This window comes from Doryrhamphus excisus, chromosome 4, assembly GCF_030265055.1.
Source record: "Doryrhamphus excisus isolate RoL2022-K1 chromosome 4, RoL_Dexc_1.0, whole genome shotgun sequence".
Lineage (NCBI taxonomy): Eukaryota > Metazoa > Chordata > Actinopteri > Syngnathiformes > Syngnathidae > Doryrhamphus > Doryrhamphus excisus.
This window is the reverse complement of record NC_080469.1, coordinates 1787517-1807537: the sequence shown is the minus strand read 5'-3', so window position 1 is coordinate 1807537 and position 20021 is coordinate 1787517. Positions and strand designations below refer to the sequence as shown.

Below are 20021 nucleotides of genomic sequence, written 5' to 3'. Positions count from 1 at the left end.
CCGCTATTATTCTACACCTGCTCCAGCCTCCACCGGAGTGAGGCGTTCCCTCCCAAGGCTCTCGGGCTTTGAAGCCCGGAGCTTTCATTGGATTTTATTTTGGGATACAACTCGGAAGCTCCGCAAACGGTTTCATTTCACTTTCATTTCACTTCATGCTACAATTCACAATTCCACATATCCAAAAAGGAGTACATGAAAGGAATGTTACTGTAGCACCAGACTCGATTGCCAGAACAACAGGCATTAATTTCAGGTTTGAATGATCTCACAATAGGCGAAACACATTTCCAGCAACACATGAGGCTTATTTATGTCAAATATATTGGGCAATGTGTATCTAAAGGTGAATATAGGGGTGTTATTTCATGTCTAGAGTGCTCTAATGATGCTAACAACTGTATTTACAAGGTCGGAGACAACAGTTTCTAACTTCATTCATTCATTCATTTTCTGCCGCTTTTTCCTCACGAGGGTCGCAGGGGGTGCTGGAGCCTATCCCAGCTGTCTTCGGGCGTAGGGCGGGGTACATCCTGGACTGGTCGCCAGCCAATCACAGGGCACATATAGACAAACAACCATTCACACTCACATTCACATGAGGCTTATTTATGTCAAATATATTGGGCAATGTGTGACTAAAGGTGAATATAGGGGTGTTATTTCAAGTCTAGAGTGCTCTAATGATGCTAACAACTGTATTTACAAGGTCGTAGACAACAGTTTAATCTATAGGTTATCGTAACAACAGGAAAGACTAGGGGGCTGGAGCAGGGGGTGCTGGGGCCTATCCCAGCTGTCTTCGGGGTACAAACAACCATTCACACTCACATTCATACCTATGGACAATTTGGATTCGCTATAAAAATAAAAATATTATAATACAATACAATACTATAAAAACCTGCTCTGTGTTAAAATTGGATTTACATTATTTGTTATTGAAAAAAATTATTTGGTTAGAGTATGTTTTGGTTAGAGTTGGACCTTCAGAAATGGATTAATGATGCTAACCAAGGTTCCGCTGTATTATGATTTCATTCATTCATTCGTTCATTTTCTACCACTTATCCTCACGAGGGTCGCAGGGGTGCTGGAGCCTATCCCAGCTGTCTTGGGGCGAGAGGAGGGGTACACCCTAGACTGGAGTCCAGCCAATCACAGGGCACATATAGACAAACAACCATTCACACTCACATTCATACCTATGGACAATTTGGAGTGGCTAATTAACCTAGCATGTTTTTGGAATGTGGGAGGAAACCGGAGTACCCGGAGAAAACCAGTGTAAACTCCATACAGAGATGCCCGAGGGGGGAATCAAACTCGGGTCTCTAAGCTGTGTGGCCTGCGTGCTAACCACCTGTCCACCGTGCAGCCCACTATGAGAAACAAACAAAACCAAAAGTTTATTACGTTTGATTAATGTTCATGTTAAAGGTTAAATAACTGTTAATAGTTATCCTCCCTATCCGTGTGGAAGTGGTAAGTTTTTGGCTATTTAAGTTTACTCCGAAAATATTATTCATTCATTCATTTTCTACCGCCTTTTCCTCACGAGGGTCGCGGGGGGTGCTGGAGCCTATCCCAGCTTTCTTCGGGGGAGGGGCGGGGTACACCCTGGACTGATGGCCAGTCAATCACAGGGCACATATACATAGAAAAACAACCATTCATACTCACATTCATACCTATGGACATTTTTGGAGTCGCCAACTCCGAAAATATTAATACAAATATAATAAATAACAATATAGTAAATACGTATAAATATTGTGTAAATAAGGAATCCTACTTTGCGGTAATTCATTTATCACAGTGAGGTCTAGATGCAATTAACTGCGATAAATAAGAGATTAGGCGGCACGGTGGTCGAGTGGTTAGCGTGCAGATCTCACAGCTAGGAGACCAGGGTTCAATTCCACCCTTGGACATCTCTGTGTGGAGTTTGCATGTTCTCCCCATGCATGGGTTTTTTTCTGGGTACTTTCCCACATTCCAAAAAAAACAAAACATGCTAGGTTAATTAGCGACTCCAAATTGTCCATAGGTATAAATGTGAGTGTGAATGGTTGTTTGTCTATATGTGCCCTGGGATTGGCTGGCGGTAAAAAACGAATAAATGAATGAAATAAGAGATTTACTGGATATAATCTGTGTCATCACACAGCTACTTTTTTTCCGTAACTTTATTGACACTGATTGCATTACCGATTGTTGCAGGTTGTGATCCAGGTGTATTAAAGTCAGACTCCTTAAAATGTCAATGTGCCTTATCGGATTTAGACATACTGAGACTTGTACCTATTGGATTGAAGACTGAACACAAGTACCCACTAGAGAGTACTGTTTTATGTTATTAGATAACATACCCGCACTCGAGTAAAACAAACATTAAATAATGAATTGTGTAAAAAAAAAAAAAGGTGAATTCTCACAGTTTTTGACTGAGGAATGAACCTGGTAGAAGCACCACAGATAAACCTAATAAATAATTTACACACAAATTCGCAATATTTTGTCATCACACGTTTTCGCTTGCATAAACAATTACCTGACAAGTGGTAAAGGGTTTGATGCTCCACAGGAACTGAGGAACATCCTGGATGGACACCTGGAGGCTGAAGGTGTTTGCTCGGAAAGGCAACATCTTTGGCTCTTCGAGGAGCTGACCCCCTCTGCTCTTCTCTGTGGCCACGACTCCCTGTGGAGGACAAAGGGATGCGTGAGAGCAAGGGGTGTCCAATGTGTGGCCCGAGGGATATTTGCGTCCCACGGCTGTTATAAATATGTTTTAAGAAAAATATTTATAAATAACCATCTCTGTGTGGAGTTTGCATGTTCTCCCCGTGCATGCGTGGGTTTTCTCCGGGTACTCCGGTTTCCTCCCACATTCCAAAAACATGCTAGGTTAATTAGCGACTACAAATTGTCCATAGGTATGAATGTGAGTGTGAATGGTTGTTTGTCTATATGTGCCCTGTGATTGGCTGGCGACCAGTCCAGGGTGTACCCTGTCTCTCGACAGCTGGGATAGGCTCCAGCACCCCACGCAACCCTCGTGAGGAAAAGTGATAGAAAATGAATGAATGAATGAATGAAAAATGAACAGCAAAACCTGAAGTAATTTTACTAGAATAAAAGTACAAATATTCAGAAAAAAGTTGTAATTTAACGAAAAAAAAGTTGTAATTTTACAACATTTGCATGTAATAGTATGATAAATAATAACATTATTTATTATCTATTAAAATGTGAGTGTGTCGGTAATGATGGGTAAAATATACAGTAGTAGTTTTCTGCAAAAAACGAGAAAATATGATTAAAAGGTAGGAAAAAAACAACTGCAAATATAAAATAAAAACAAACAAAATCCCGAAGCACATTGGGCCACCATTTTTATTTTTATTTTTTGCATACTACAGTAAACCTCGGATATATCGGATTCAATTGTTCCCACTGGTTTTGTCCAATATAAGCGAAATCCGTTATATGCGTATACCGGAAAATGTCCGTTTTACGCATATATGGGATTTATATCCGGTATATGCGTAAATGGGATTTTATCCGTTATAAAAAGGCACTTCCTTGACTATGTTTCCAATGTACCTGGACGCGCAGGCAACGCTGCAAACGCTGCAAATGACGTCGTATAGCGGCCTGTCACCATTCGGCGAATCGGAGCGCCACGATGCGGCCATCCGATATATGCGAGGGAAATTTCATGGAAATGCATTGGAACGGGACTGGAGATTTTGTCCGAAATAGGCGAAATCCGTTATAAAAAATCTGATATATGCAATGAATTTTTATTGGAAATGCATTACAGAAAAATCGGTTCTTTTTTATCTGTCCGTTGTGAGCGAATTTCCGATATATCCGAGTCCGATATATCCGAGGTTTACTGTACTGTGTATGTGAATGCATGTCATGTATTTGTTTTTACTTGTTTGTTTTATATCCATAATTAAATTCTACCTGATTCCATTACAAAAAAAAAAAAAAATGGGAATCTAGGAATCCTCACCTGCACTGTCCGGTATCCAGGTATTTATTTCACAGTCAGACCGGTTGAATTTTGGGCTAAATAACCACTGAATCGATTTAAAGTGACTGAATCATTTTGGATGAATTGTCCTTGAATAGTATCAGCAACCATGAATCGTTATATGAATCGAATCATAATTAAAACACTTCTGTAATTTAATGTTAAAATGCTACGCTTAAAGACCTTTGATGAGAAATCATTGCCTCCTTAGAAAAATGTTTGGAAATGTGAACAAATTAGGGGTTGGTCACTAATGTCACAATATGTTCAGTTTTAGAGGCTCCAGAAGACCAACTAAGGTTTACATTGAACTGATCATGACGCTGTATTAAAGTTTCTTGTTCTTTCACATTTTGAAAAAGAAGTTTCAGACATGGACCGAAGGCTCTTTATAACCGTTATTAATGCTGTGGGGGCATTTTAGGTATTAAAGGATTTCAAAATTGAGGTGCTTGAGGACAACAATATGATGTCGGTGATGGTCAATAACTCAGCAATTGTACACGAGGTATAACTTTGGGGATGACCGCCCATTGAAGAGGTGAACTCTTAAACCCGCTAAGAATGTCTTGCTTCTGAGCTATGGGTGATAAACATTTGTGTTCTTTGTTTGTACAAAGCTAAGCTAATTAGGGCTGTCAAAATTGATTAATGCATCATCATGATTCATCTGATTACGGTCTTTCCAAGAAGTGGTATGTCATGCATGCACAAAGGGCAGTTCAATGAGTATTGACAGGCTTCTGCAGAACCAAACACCTCAGTATGGATGATGCTAAATAGCATGATGGGTTATCGGACTGCCTGATTGGGTCTGTTCCCTGTATGACTGGTGCCACAGTTTGGGCAGCATTGCTGCCAGTAAGTTGGACTTGTTTCCAGTAAGGGCTGGACTCCACCAAGGTCACTGACTCAGTCCATTAGTTTTGTAGACAGCTTGGACATTGAGGACATCCGGTTTGGGAGATGCAGGATTTTGGTCTCTACTTTTAGCTGATGATGTGGTCCTGCTGGCTTCATCGGGCCGTGATCTTTGTCTCTCACTGGATTGGTTTGCAGCCAAGTAGGAAACAACAGGGATAGTAATCAGCACCTTCAAGTCTGGGTTCATGGTTATCTCCTGGAAAAAAGCGGTTATGCTATCTTTGGGTCAGGATTGAGATTCTTCTTGGGTTCTTGCTTCTGAGTGAGGGAGGGATGGATTCCGAGATCAGCCAGCAAATTGATGCGGTGATTACAGTGATGGAGATTCTGACGAAAAACAAAGCTCTCAATTGACCAGTCAATCTACTATACATTCTTTTTGGTAGTAACCGAAAGGACAAGTCGGCTGAAATGAGTTTCTTCCATAGGGTGGCATAGTGAGGAGAACTCTCATCCGGGAGAAACCCAGATGAGGTCCTGGACGCCTCCCTGATAAGGTATTCAGGCAAGGACTGGCAGAGGCCAAGAAGAAAAACCAGAAGACGTTGGCCTGGAAACACCTTGGCATCCTCCAGGAGGAGCTGGACAAAGCAACCAGGGAGAGAGGTCTGGGCTTCTCTGCTGCCTCTGGGATCTGACCTCGGAACAGTTGACCGACATATTATTATACACATTCTCCAGAAGGAAGTTGTCTTCTCACCGATGCTCTTCCAGCTTGAAATACCACAATAACCTGGAGCCTATCCCAGCTGTCTTCGGGTGAGAGGCGGGGTACACCCTGGATTGGTTGCCAGCCAATCACAGGGCACATATAGACAAACAACCATTCACACTCACATTCATACCTATGGACAATTTGGAGTCGCTAATTAACCTAGCATGTTTTTGGAATGTGGGAGGAAACCGGAGTACCCGGACCCACGCATGCATGCATGAACATGCAAAACATGCAAACTCCACACAGGGTGGAATTGAACCCGGGTCACCTCACTGTGAGGTCTCCGTGCTAACCACACGACCACCGTGCAGCCCCAAACCTGATTATGTATATAGAATTTTTTATCTGTCCGTTGTGAGCGAATTTCCGATATATCCGAGGTTTACTGTACCACCTGTTCTTCCAAAATTGACATCTCTAATACTGACATCATTTAACACTGAATCACTTAACAAATCCTCTAGATTGCACTCTCCATTAGCGTCACACGAATCCTCGACATGGCAGATTCAAGCTCGTATTTCATGTTGTTGAAAGGATGAAATTGAATTTGCGACGATGACACGGCATCATTTGTCACCACTGCGGTTGCGTCCCAGTGGCCTGGATATCCTCCAGCATCTCAGTCAATGCAAACACAAGCGTAACTGATGGCACAGATTGACATGAATATTGTGGGGATAACCGTGTAAGGGGCCGCATTTGTTTGGATTGAAGAGTGCGCTTTGGGGCACATTGCCGGCTGTCATTTTGGTAGGTGTGAAAAATATACAACCACTGACAAACATCGGATGAAACACATTCAGGGACAGTGACAGCAGGCAAACTGGAACGTAGGATGTATTTCATGTGTACCATACTGCAGTATATGTCCGGATTTTTGAATGAACATGACTCATTTCTGTCATTTTTGGCCAGAGCAATGTAGGATAACAACCTCAACATGTATAGGAAACTAAGCCACTTTAGCATGATGCTGATCAGCTTTGTGAGAAATCACATACAGTAAACCTCGGATATATCGGATTCAATTGTTCCCACTGGTTTTGTCCGATATAAGCGAAATCCGTTATATGCGTATACCGGAAAATAAACCTAGCATGTTAGCATGCTAACACCCCTATAGTCATCTTTACCCTCATATTACCCAACATAGTCAACATATACAGTAAACCTCGGATATATCGGATTCAATTGTTCCCTACTGGTTTTGTCCGATATAAGCGAAATCCGTTATATGCGTATACCGGAAAATGTCCGTTTTACGCATATATCGGATTTATATCCGGTATATGCGTAAATGGGATTTTATCCGTTATAAAAAGGCACTTCCTTGACTATGTTTCCAATGTACCTGGACGCGCAGGCAACGCTGCAAACGCTGCAAATGACGTCGTATAGCGGCCTGTCACGATTCGGCGAATCGGAGCGCCACGATGCGGCCATCCGATATATGCGAGGGAAATTTCATGGAAATGCATTGGAACGGGACTGGGGATTTTGTCCGAAGTAGGCGAAATCCGTTGAATTTTTATTGGAAATGCATTACAGAAAAATCGGTTCTTTTTTATCTGTCCGTTGTGAGCGAATTTCCGATATATCCGAGGTTTACTGTACCTTGAAAACGGTTAGTGGTAGCGGAATAGTGTCAATTAGAATAATCATCTGTATGACCCAAAGTTTGTCATGGGAGTAAATTTACATGTGGTTAGCACGCAGACCTCACAGCCAGGAGACCGGGGTTCAATTCCACCATTGGCCATTTCTGTGTGGAGTTTTCATGTTCTCCCCGTTCATGCGTGGGTACTCCGGTTTCCTCCCACATTCCAAAAACATGCCTTAGAAGAGTGGGGAATTTGCGGTTGTGGTGAGTTTGAGGCTCACGAAGTGGTCAGGCAGCGGCTATAGAGACCCAGTCCCTACCCGCTGTACTTGCAAGTGTGGGCAAAATTTGGGGATGAGTACCGCCCAGTACGGATTTAAGGGCATGAGTGCCGGCATTTTATTTCCTCTCTGGATACAGAAGAGACTCCCTTCTTCTGCGGTTCAGAAGGCAGCAGATGTGACTGGAAGGGCCCAACAGAGGTGGGCAAACCTGCTTTTCATTTAGGTTTTCTGTTAATGTGCGAAGACTAGAAATATGTACCCAGAAAAAATTATTACTTTTGATTAATGTTCATGTTAAAGGTTAAATAACTGTTAATAGTTATCCTCCCTATCCGTGTGGAAGTGGTAAGTTTTTGGCTATTTAAGTTGAAAGGAAATAACTTGAAGGCTACCGTTTAGGTCGCTAGCTCTCTAGTTTGCGAGTTAGCATGCGTCTCAAGACCCTGCAGTTGCGCAATATGTTGTAAATAAAAAGAGTATAAATGTGACTATAGTCGTGTTTTGTCATGTCTACAGGGCTCTAATAATGCTTTGTTCATTTTAATCTGAAAAAAATCATTTGTCTACCCACCAACTATATGTGCTTTCTTAAGTTTTTATTATTTGCCGTTTTATTATTATTATTATATTTATTTATTACTGATTGATTGATTTTCTTTATTCTTGATTTGTTTATTTATTTTTCATTTTATTTTGTGTAGAAAAATAAAAAGTAAGATATTTGAGAACAGTGGAATGTTTTATCAGAGCTTTTATTGTAGAAAATCGGAACCAAAGCACTGAAAAAATTTTCTGTTTTTAATAAATGCGTTTTTTTTTTTTTTTTTGGGAAAACCTGATGTGGCCCAGTCTCACCCAGACCCTAGCTCCAGTGGCCCCCAAGTAAATTCAGTTTGAGACCCCTGGTTTAAATAAATAGGTTTTCTATGCTCTAACTACGAAATTTTCGCGCCTTTTTTATCGTGTTCTGAACTACTATAGAGCAGCTACACATGATAATCCAAACAGAAAGCTTTCTAGATCTTCCAGATGCTGCACTTCTCCCTGCAGTGAAGTGCCATTGACAGATGCACATATTTTTCTCTTGCTGGCAAGGAATCAGCGACTTCAAACACTTCGACTAGTCGCATACCTCAGCTCAATAACATTAGCTTTGCCTCACATTGGAAAAAAAATATTTGATAGCCATTACTCAACAGGGCATGCCCATATAAGGAAGTCTGGGTTGTGGACTTGGAGCAACAGAGACCTCCACATGTGCTTTCTACGTGTGATTGTTTGCAGTAATAATACACGATTTCTGTTTTAATACACTGAGGAAAAGGTCACTGTATTATAAATCAGTGCCAAGCAAATGTTAATCAATAGTTCCGTTTTTATCGTGTTTGTCTTGTTATCTTTTTTTTTTTTTTCCAGCAAGCCAGAGGGTTTTTAAGCACCGAGATCCCATAAGTGAACATCTAAGAAATCAAGTCCCCTCTGCTCCCTTGAGAGCGTTGACTAAATCGGAAACTCAGCCAAGGGACTCGCTTTTTCCTCGCGACCCCTTCCTGTCGTGTAACAGCCATCAGCAGCAGCTGGCTTTAAAATGGATTCTGAATCTGGTTTATTCCTTCCAAGAGAGATGCCAGACGTGTGTGCGCATCCCTCGGGGTTCTTGTCTGTCAAGCGCCACATCTCTGTTGTGTTTTCCAAGCTTCAGTAATCACACCCTGCTTTCTGCTTCTGCGGTAAGCCCGATTCAACACAAAATATATATATATATACATATGTGAAATATGTTTTCTTGGGCTGAGACCGCTAAAACATGACGCTTGACATTTTGAGGGATTTTGATTTTTAGGATGCAGTCTATTGAAGAAATGTTGTTACCTTGAAATTTGGTTTTCAAAGACACACCATCCAGGCTGCGTGAGGAACTCATTAAAAAATAACACTTTTATGAGTTGAAATACTACCATGTTAGAAAGACATCATTTTTGTATTTATTTTGGCAAAGACTCTGCAAAGGTCTGAATTCTCAAATGTACAGTAAACCTCGGATATATCGGATTCAATTGTTCCCACTGGTTTTGTCCGATATAAGCGAAATCCGTTATATGCGTATACCGGAAAATGTCCGTTTTACGCATATATCGGATTTATATCCGGTATATGCGTAAATGGGATTTTATCCGTTATAAAAAGGCACTTCCTTGACTATGTTTCCAATGTACCTGGACGCGCAGGCAACGCTGCAAACGCTGCAAATGATGTCGTATAGCGGCCTGTCACGATTCGGCGAATCGGAGCGCCACGATGCGGCCATCCGATATATGCGAGGGAAATTTCATGGAAATGCATTGGAACGGAACTGGAGATTTTGCCTGAAATAGGCGAAATCCGTTATAAAAAAATCCGATATATGCAATGAATTTTTATTGGAAATGCATTACAGAAAAATCGGTTCTTTTTTATCTGTCCGTTGTGAGTGAATTTCCGATATATCCGAGTCCGATATATCCGAGGTTTACTGTATTACCATAATTTTTTATGTGTCGCATGTGACACATGCTCAACCTAGCAGTACTAGCAATACCAGCAAGATCCGGTACTAGTAAAAGTACTCAAAACTGGACACCTTTTCTCCACTGAGTGGCTGTGATACCCCTAAAATTCTCTTCAAATCTGACAGCCGATCAAAACCCTGAGGGACTCCTAATTCACACTCCTAATTCAGCTGCTCATCACCTCCCTGCCGATGGGTTTCGCCAGTTGCAGTTACAGTAAACCTCGGATATATCGGACTCGGATATATCGGAAATTCGCTCACAACGGACAGATAAAAAAGAACCGATTTTTCTGTAATGCATTTCCAATAAAAATTCATTGCATATATCGGATTTTTTATAACGGATTTCGCCTATTTCGGACAAAATCTCCAGTCCCGTTCCAATGCATTTCCATGAAATTTCCCTCGCATATATCGGATGGCCGCATCGTGGCGCTCCGATTCGCCGAATCGTGACAGGCCGCTATACGACGTCATTTGCAGCGTTTGCAGCGTTGCCTGCGCGTCCAGGTACATTGGAAACATAGTCAAGGAAGCGCCTTTTTATAACGGATAAAATCCCATTTACGCATATACCGGATATAAATCCCATATATGCGTAAAACGGACATTTTCCGGTATACGCATATAACGGATTTCGCTTATATCGGACAAAACCAGTGGGAACAATTGAATCCGATATATCCCAGGTTTACTGTATTTATCAAATACAAGATAACAATCCGAGAGGCGGGGTACACCCTGGAATGGTGGCCAGCCAATCACAGGGCACATATAGACAAACAACCATTCACACTCACATTCATACCTATGGACAATTTGGAGTCGCTATAAAAATAAAAATACTATAATACAATAAAAATACTATAAAAACCTGCTCTGTGTTAAAATTCTTGGCTTTCTGAAATGGATGAATTGGATTTACATTATTTCTTATTGAAAAAAAATATTTGGTTAGAGTATGTTTTGGTTAGAGTTGGACCTTCAGGAATGGATTAATGATGCTAACCAAGGTTCCGCTGTATTATGATTTCATTCATTCATTCATTCATTTTCTACTGCTTTTTCCTCTCGAGGGTTGCGGGGGGTGCTGGAGCCTATCCCAGCTATCTTCGGGCGAGAGGCGGGGTACACCCTGGACTGGTGGCCAGCCAATCACAGGGCACATATAGACAAACAACCATTCACACTCACATTCATACTTTCATAAAGGGAAAGGAAGGGTGTTTTTTTTGCAGCTGCGCTGTAATAAGACCCGCTTACTTGTAGGCATACAGGGACTGCAGATAAGCCTGGACGTCTGTATTAGGTATTGTTGTCAGGAATAAACGATCTGGTTCTCATTCTATGATTTGGTTCTTTAAGATTCATACCTACATTCATACCTTTCATACAATTTGTAGTCGCCAATTAACCTAGCATGTTTTTGGAATGTGGGAGGAAACTGGAGTACCCGGAGAAAACCCACGCATGCACGGGGAGAACATGCAAACTCCACACAGAGATGCCCGAGGGTGGAATTATGTTAGAAATTACTTCATTTTAAAAAAATACAAATGTGACAAATATCTATTATGAATATACCTTTTTAGCAATATGTCCATTTTTATTGCTGTGTGTCGTGTTCCCCCACCTGAAAAGCAAGTGGTGTATCATCCACACAGTACACCCGCAGGCTGTAGTTCATGGAAGTGGCCTCCATGTTCCCAAACACAGCCAGCTTCAGTCTCTTGATGGCGGCCTGTGTCAGGGGCTCTCCCACCAGGGTGTATGAACCAGGCTGGTCAAGCAGCAGGTGGCAGCTGGTTGAGTCCATTAGGCAGTAACACGACGTGGACTCGTCCTCCACCAACATCACCTCCTGGAACACACAACACGAGAGTGAATTGTAGGTTTTAACCTCTTATAATCGTGTCTGAATATCAGAAAGTTCAGGATATTGAAAAAGTTAAGGATATTCTACTGTACATAAAAGTTCTGCTTCTGTGTAATATTTATATATATACATATATATATATAAATGAGTATTTCGATACTCATATTTTGTATTGCATTTTCAGCTCATTTCTACTCATTGATCATTTTGGCAAGATCTGCACTTGTTTTGGTCTGCTGCCCCCTGTTGTCTCTTTACTGTCCTACAGCAGACTCCTGCCTTGTTCTCCTGGTCTGCACATGTGCACCTTGTCATGCCTCGTCCTGACCTTTTGTCGCTCAGCCTTGTAACTCGTATTTTCATTGCCTACTGTCTGTAAGTAGTACTGCTACTTTGTAGATTCTTATTTGCTACTTTGTACTCTTTTGTTTGTACTTTTAACTTCCCAGTGACCTTCCGTCACTGGCATTTTTTGGTGTACTTTGTTTTTCCTCCTCTGTGAGCGCCCTTTGTTTATTACGAAATACTTTTTTTTTTTACTACATTTGCCTTGGTATCTGCTCTGGGTTCCTCAACACCTGGCACTAGTGCCAAACAGTGTAACACATTAATTCTCAACTCATTCAATCCCAGCTATTTTTCCAAAGCAGCCATTGTTTTATTATTTGGACTGATTTTTCAAGGCACACTGAATATTGTGTACTTGTGGGCTGTATAGTATATCCAAAAGAAAGATTAGACTCTCATCTTTCAGAAAAAGTTTGTTTCTACCTTTTCCCTTCTTTAGTAATCAGCAGTAGAACATACATAGGTTATTATTATTATTATAATTTGTTGCTAAATATCAGTTTTCTTTCAACTTTCAATGTCTGTCCATTCATTTTCTGTGCCGCTGATCCTCACTCAAGGGTGGCAATAATATGCTGGAGCCTATCCCAGCTGACTTAAGGCGAGAAACGGGGTACACCCTGGACTGGTTGCCAGCCAATGCATAACTTTAACAACATAAATAACATAAAAATGGTTGTTTTACATGAAAATAACATTTTTTTTTTTTTACAAATATAGCACCATGAACTATTTACAATTTTCACATTTGCAACTGAACTGTGCAGGCTGTGCGCTTAATAAATTAATAAATACAATTCTGCCGCCTTGTGGCCATTTTTTGGGCTTAAAACTGCACCAATATATCATTCAAAGTAAGGTATTTGAAACTACTATAAACTACTAGAATATCTCTTTATTAGCACTTTGGGACAATTGACAAGTAAAAACCCCCCCGATCTGATCCTTGCTTTTCTTGGGGGCTCCCAGTGAATGCAAAAAACACAAGTAATTGATATGCACACACACACTTATTTTGCATAATCAGAGTTGTGCAACACTTAAAGTATGACTAATGGAAAAATACTGTGAGCCACACAATAGATGAACATTGTTCTCACTAACACCGACTTGACTCTCACTTCCACAAAGACTTGGCTTTCACTTTCCAGTTGCTAGCCAGTAATCCCTCATTTATTAAAACGTGCGAAAAGCTAGTGTTTCCGTACCCAAACAAACCTTGGCGGAAAATCATTATCAGTGAAGCGTAAACATTAACTTTTATAAACATATAAAAGATGTTGGATTTTTAACAGCGTATAGGTATGCTTTACATTTTAACTGTATTATCATACAGCTTAAATTAACTACTGATTTATAGTGAATGAGATCTTCATTCATTTATTCATTTTCTACCACTTTTTCTCACGAGGTGCTGGAGCCTATCCCAGCTGTCTTCGGGCATGAGGCGGTGTACACCCTGGACTGGTGGCCAGCCAATCACAGGGCACATATAGACAAACAACCATTCACACTCACATTCATACCCATGGACAATTTGGAGTCGCTATCAAAATAAAAATACTATAATACAATAAAAATACTATAATACAATAAAAATACTATAAAAACCTGCTCTGTGTTAAAATTCTTGGCTTTCTGAAATGGATGAATTGGATTTATATTATTTCTTATTGAAAAAAAATTATTTGGTTAGAGTATGTTTTGGTTAGAGTTGGACCTTCAGGAATGGATTAATGATGCTAACCAAGGTTCTGCTGTATTATGATTTCATTCATTCATTCATTCATTCATTCATTTTCTACTGCTTTTTCCTCTCGAGGGTCGCGGGGGTGCTGGAGCCTATCCCAGCTGTCTTCGGGCATGAGGCGGTGTACACCCTGGACTGGTGGCCAGCCAATCACAGGGCACATATAGACAAACAACCATTCACACTCACATTCATACCTATGGACAATTTGGAGTCGCTATCAAAATAAAAATACTATAATACAATAAAAATACTATAAAAACCTGCTCTGTGATAAAATTCTTGGCTTTCTGAAATGGATGAATTGGATTTACATTATTTTTATTGAAAAAAAATATTTGGTTAGAGTATGTTTTGGTTAGAGTTGGACCTTCAGGATGCTAACCAAGGTTCTGCTGTATTATGATTTCATTCATTCATTCATTCATTTTCTACTGCTTTTTCCTCTCGAGGGTCGCGGGGGTGCTGGAGCCTATCCCAGCCGTCTTCGGGTGAGAGGCGGGGTACACCCTGGACTGGTGGCCAGCCAATCACAGGGCACATATAGACAAACAACCATTCACACTCACATTCATACCCATGGACAATTTGGAGTCGCTATCAAAATAAAAATACTATAATACAATAAAAATACTATAAAAACCTGCTCTGTGATAAAATTCTTGGCTTTCTGAAATGGATGAATTGGATTTACATTATTTCTTATTGAAAAAAATTATTTGGTTAGAGTATGTTTTGGTTAGAGTTGGACCTTCAGGATGCTAACCAAGGTTCCGCTGTATTATGATTTCATTCATTCATTCATTCATTTTCTACTGCTTTTTCCTCTCGAGGGTCGCGGGGGGTGCTGGAGCTTATCCCAGCTGTCTTCGGGCGAGAGGCGGGGTACACCCTGGACTGGTGGCCAGCCAATCACAGGGCACATATAGACAAACAACCATTCACACTCACATTCATACCTATGGACAATTTGGAGTCGCTAATTAACCTAGCATGTTTTTGGAATGTGGGAGGAAACCGGAGTACCGGGAGAAAACGGGAAGAACATGCAAATTTGAATTCAGGAATCGAACTCGAGTCTTCTTGCTGTGGGGCCTACGCGCTAACCATGCCTTGCAGCCAAATATTTAACAAAAAGTTGCAATTTTGCAAAGGAATTCCTGTATGTGAACCTAAGTTGGACAGAAAAATATTGCTCCACTCAGGTTTCATAAATAAAGCAAGCACTTAGAGAACATAATTTAATTTGTCTTCCACGAGCTTTGCTTTTATAAAACCTCTTAAATTGAGATTGTGTTAAATTCAAAGAAGCACATACAGCATCAAATATTCATGCCAAGAGCTGCACGGACAACGTGAATGAATTATGGATTGAATTCTTGTCCACCAACCACTGTACAACAATAGTGTAGGTAAATAATAAGTGTGAATTATAAAATGAATTCTACGCAGTGTGTGACCCGATCTCCTGGGAACAAAAAAAAGCATTCTCTAAAAAGACGCAGTACACAGCAGAACACAAAATAGTCGAGTATGAGCAACACGGTGTGTTTTATTTATGAGACAACAGCATTCTAAGCACTTCATTATATTCAACTGGACAGAAGGAATTGTTTCTACCGAGATTTCCTCCTCATTTCTTTACATGACAAGATTTGTTTTCTTGTCCACAAAGAAAATGAATACCAAACTAAAATATCACAAGAACACTTTTGATTCCTGAAATAAATTGTATTACATATTGTATGGATGGATGGATGGATGGATGGATGGACGGATGGACATATTGTATATTTAGAGGCTCGTCCACGTGGATAATGTTATGTTATAATGGGTATTATTATACCATTTAATAGGTGCATAAAAGCATAGCCTGAGGAGTATTATTTTTTCATTCATTCACTAATTTTCTACTGCTTATCCTCACGAGGGTCGCGAGGGTGCTGGAGCCTATCCCAGCTGTCTTCGGGCGAGAGGCGGGTTCCACCCTGGACTGGTTGCCAGCCAATCACAGGGCACATATAGACAAACAACCATTCACACTCACATTCATACCTATGGACAATTTGGAGTGGCTAATTAACCTAGCATGTTTTTGGAATGTGGGAGGAAACCGGAGTACCCGGAGAAAACCCACGCATGCACGGGGAGAACATGCAAACTCCACACAGAGATGGCCGAGGGTGGAATTGAACCCTAGTCTCCAAGCTGTGAAGCCTGTGTGCTAACCACCCGGCCGCTGTGCAGCCCTGGTTCAGTATATTTTTCATCAAAATAGTAGTCATGCCAAAATGTTGTGTTGCTGCTGGATGTTCACAGAATCCGAGTGATACTGTTGTGGGGGTGCTGGAGCCTACCCCAGCTGTCATTGGGTGAGAGGCGGGGTACACCCTGGACTGGTTGCCAGCCAATCACAGGGCACATATAGACAAACAACCATTCACACTCACATTCATACCTATGGACAATTTGGAGTCGCTATAAAAATAAAAATACTATAATACAATAAAAATACTATAATACAATAAAAATACTATAAAAACCTGCTCTGTGTTAAAATTCTTGGCTTTCTGAAATGGATGAATTGGATTTACATTATTTCTTATTGAAAAAATAATATTTGGTTAGAGTATGTTTTGGTTAGAGTTGGACCTTCAGGAATGGATTAATGATGCTAACCAAGGTTCCGCTGTATTATGATTTCATTCATTCATTCATTCATTCATTTTCTACCGCTTTTTCCTCACGAGGGTCGCGGGGGGTGCTGGAACCTATCCCAGCTATCTTCAGGCGAGAGGCGGGGTACACCCTGGACTGGTGGCCAGCCAATCACAGGGCACATATAGACAAACAACCATTCACACTCACATTCATACCTATGGACAATTTGGAGTCGCTATAAAAATAAAAATACTATAATACAATAAAAATACTATAAAAACCTGCTCTGTGTTAAAATTCTTGGCTTTCTGAAATGGATGAATTGGATTTACATTATTTACTATTGAAAATTTTTTTTTGGTTAGAGTATGTTTTGGTTAGAGTTGGACCTTCAGGAATGGATTAATGATGCTAACCAAGGTTCCGCTGTATTACGATTTAATTTTACACAAACACACATACATACATTCATACCTATGGACAATTTGGAGTCGCTAATTAACCTAGCATGTTTTTGGAATGTGGGAGGAAACCGGAGTACCCGGAGAAAACCCACGCATGCACGGGGAGAACATGCAAACTCCACACAGAGATGGCGGAGGGTGGGATTGAACTCGGGTCTCCTAACTGTGAGGTCTGCTGTCCACTCATCTGAAGGCACAAATCCACCACCTGACACCTGAGTCCATTATTTCGTGGACCAACATTACAACGAAACCCATTGAGTTTTTTTTTTTACCTTTACTGTTTGACAGTATAGGAGTGTAGTACATGTACTGTATATATATATATATATATATATATATATATATATATATATGCTTTGCTGTGCCAGAACATATTTTCTACGGTCCGCTGCACCAATTGCAGTTGTGTCATAATACATTATTTATGTCACTGGCAGTACTTGATTTGAGAGGGGATGTAGTAGATGACGAAGAGAGAATATAGACAATAACGCCAGTAATAGCACCTGCTGGGCTGTTTTCAATGAAAATGGAAAATGGTTGAATTAAAGAGAATGGTCTGTAATAATAATATTAATAATGGTGGTTTACATTTTATCATTCATCCATTCATTCAGTAAAACACTGGTGGTTAGTACAGTTCTCGCCTTGTTCTCGAGTCGTCTGATGGAAACCTGGCTGAAAATTCACTGACTATTTTTTTTTAATGAACGGAAGCTAAGAAGAAGAAGAAAAACATCAGAGAGGAGTTGCACTGCTTGCATAGACTCCATGTTGCTGCACTACATAGCAGCCAAATGGAGAATTGCCGCCATCCCATAAACAATCCTCGGCTTTTTCCAACTGATTGCCTGACATCAAAATTCATTGTGACGGATCTTTCCTGATGCACAAATCAATATTTCTGTTGTCATATTTCCTATGCCCTTTACTGTAATTGTCTCACTACTACCCTTATTGACTGACATTACAGCCATGCTCATTAGGCTCTGTAATTCTTTATTTTACTCAAAAAGCTGTGTTACCTTCTTCTGGATTGGCCATACGAATATATTATCATTCCTTTTATTAGTAATAGGAGTCGTTAGGAAGTTGATTGTAGACTACGTCATTGTTCAAATGTAATTACCGTATTTTCCGGACTAAAGTCACACTTTTTTTTTTATAGGTTGGCTGTTCCTGCGACTTGTACTCCAGAGCGACTTATAAATGAAAAAAAGTGTTTATGTTCCATAAACGCTGGTCATCTTTTCTGTTCATGTTTATGTTTTTGTGTAGCTGAATAAGCATTATGTTAGCATATCTTACACCTATTCAGACTGTTCTATATTATTTTATTATTGTTAGAACTTGCCTTCCAAAAGGACGTAATGTCTGTTTTGGTCATAAAATAAAAAATTACCCGCAAAAAATGCGACTTATACTACAGTGTGACTTATGTATGTTTTTTTAAACCTAATTATGCATTTTTGGCTTTGTGCGACTTATATTCCAGAGCGACTTATAGTCCAAAAATACTGTACTGTACTGTACTACTTGTGTCTTGTGTGAGCAACTGAAACCCACAGGGGCAATACAGTAAACCTCGGATATATCGGATTCCCACTGATTTTGTCCGATATAAGCGAAATCCGTTATATGCGTATACCGGAAAATGTCCGTTTTACGCATATATGGGATTTATATCCGGTATATGCGTAAATCGGATTTTATCCGTAATAAAAAGGCACTTCCTTGACTATGTTTCCAATGTACCTGGACGCGCAGGCAACGCTGCAAACGCTGCAAATGACGTCGTATAGCGGCCTGTCACGATTCGGCGAATCGGAGCGCCACGATGCGGCCATCCGATATATGCGAGGGAAATTTCATGGAAATGCATTGGAACGGGACTGGAGATTTTGTCCGAAATAGGCGAAATCCATTATAAAAAATCCGATATATGCAATGAATTTTTATTGGAAATGCATTACAGAAAAATCGGTTCTTTTTTATCTGTCCGTTGTGAGTGAATTTCCGATATATCCGAGTCCGATATATCCGAGGTTTACTGTAGTTACTTTTACTGGTAACTAGTTACTTTTGTAGTGGATTAACTCAGTAACTCAGTTACTTTTTTTTTGAGAAGTAAAAGGTAACTATAACAAATTACTTTTTTAAAGTAGCGTGCCCAACCAACACTGACTGTCACACATTAGCGGTGGTAATCTATAGACAAAAACATGGTGGCCAATTTGTGCCAGGAACTTAGCGATTCTCTAGCTCTGGTGATATTCCAACCCCCCTTGATGACATATTTTATGTTTTTTTTTTTGGTTTTATTTCATTTGAACATGCATCAGATTCCAATTGAGTGCATCACATAATCAGTTCCCAGTTCCACATGTCCGAAAGGAGTAGGAAGAAGCAAAGCTTATTATAAATCCTACCCCTCCATCTGGTACTTTTACAATCAGTAACTGTTACATTTGTTCACTTCCTGCTTTCATAATATAGTTTATGTTTTTTTTTTAATCACATACCGAAGTATTCGGTGATATGAGCATCCAATGCCATAATGGGTACCATAGTAAGTGTCAATATAGTGATATATATAGCACATCATGACTGGTTCAAGACTCTTCATCCTTGTATTTAGCAAACATCAACTGCTTGTATTGTTTCTTGAATTGGCTCATCGTTGTGCATTGTTTGAACTTGTAAGAACTTTTTCTGGTGTCGTTGGGGAGTTTTGTAATTAGGTGAAAATATGTATTTTTCAGCATTTTGTGTTCTTACTGAACAGCGGTGG

At 40.2% G+C, this 20021-nt stretch overlaps 1 protein-coding gene across 7 annotated transcripts in view; it reads right to left on the bottom strand.

The window, feature by feature from the left end:
* The window catches only part of unc5db (unc-5 netrin receptor Db), a 230153-nt gene that overhangs the window by 40894 nt on the left and 169238 nt on the right, over positions 1-20021 (bottom strand). For all 7 annotated transcript variants that reach the window (XR_009129570.1, XR_009129572.1, XR_009129571.1 and 4 more), the window contains 2 exons: positions 11762-11989; positions 2555-2704 (listed from right to left, as the gene is read on the bottom strand). Coding sequence is in view for 3 of the 7 variants with exons in the window: in XM_058070184.1 (XP_057926167.1) it covers positions 2555-2704; positions 11762-11989 (378 nt within the window). In the remaining 4 variants the exon portion in view is untranslated. The remainder of the gene's footprint in view (positions 1-2554; positions 2705-11761; positions 11990-20021) is intronic.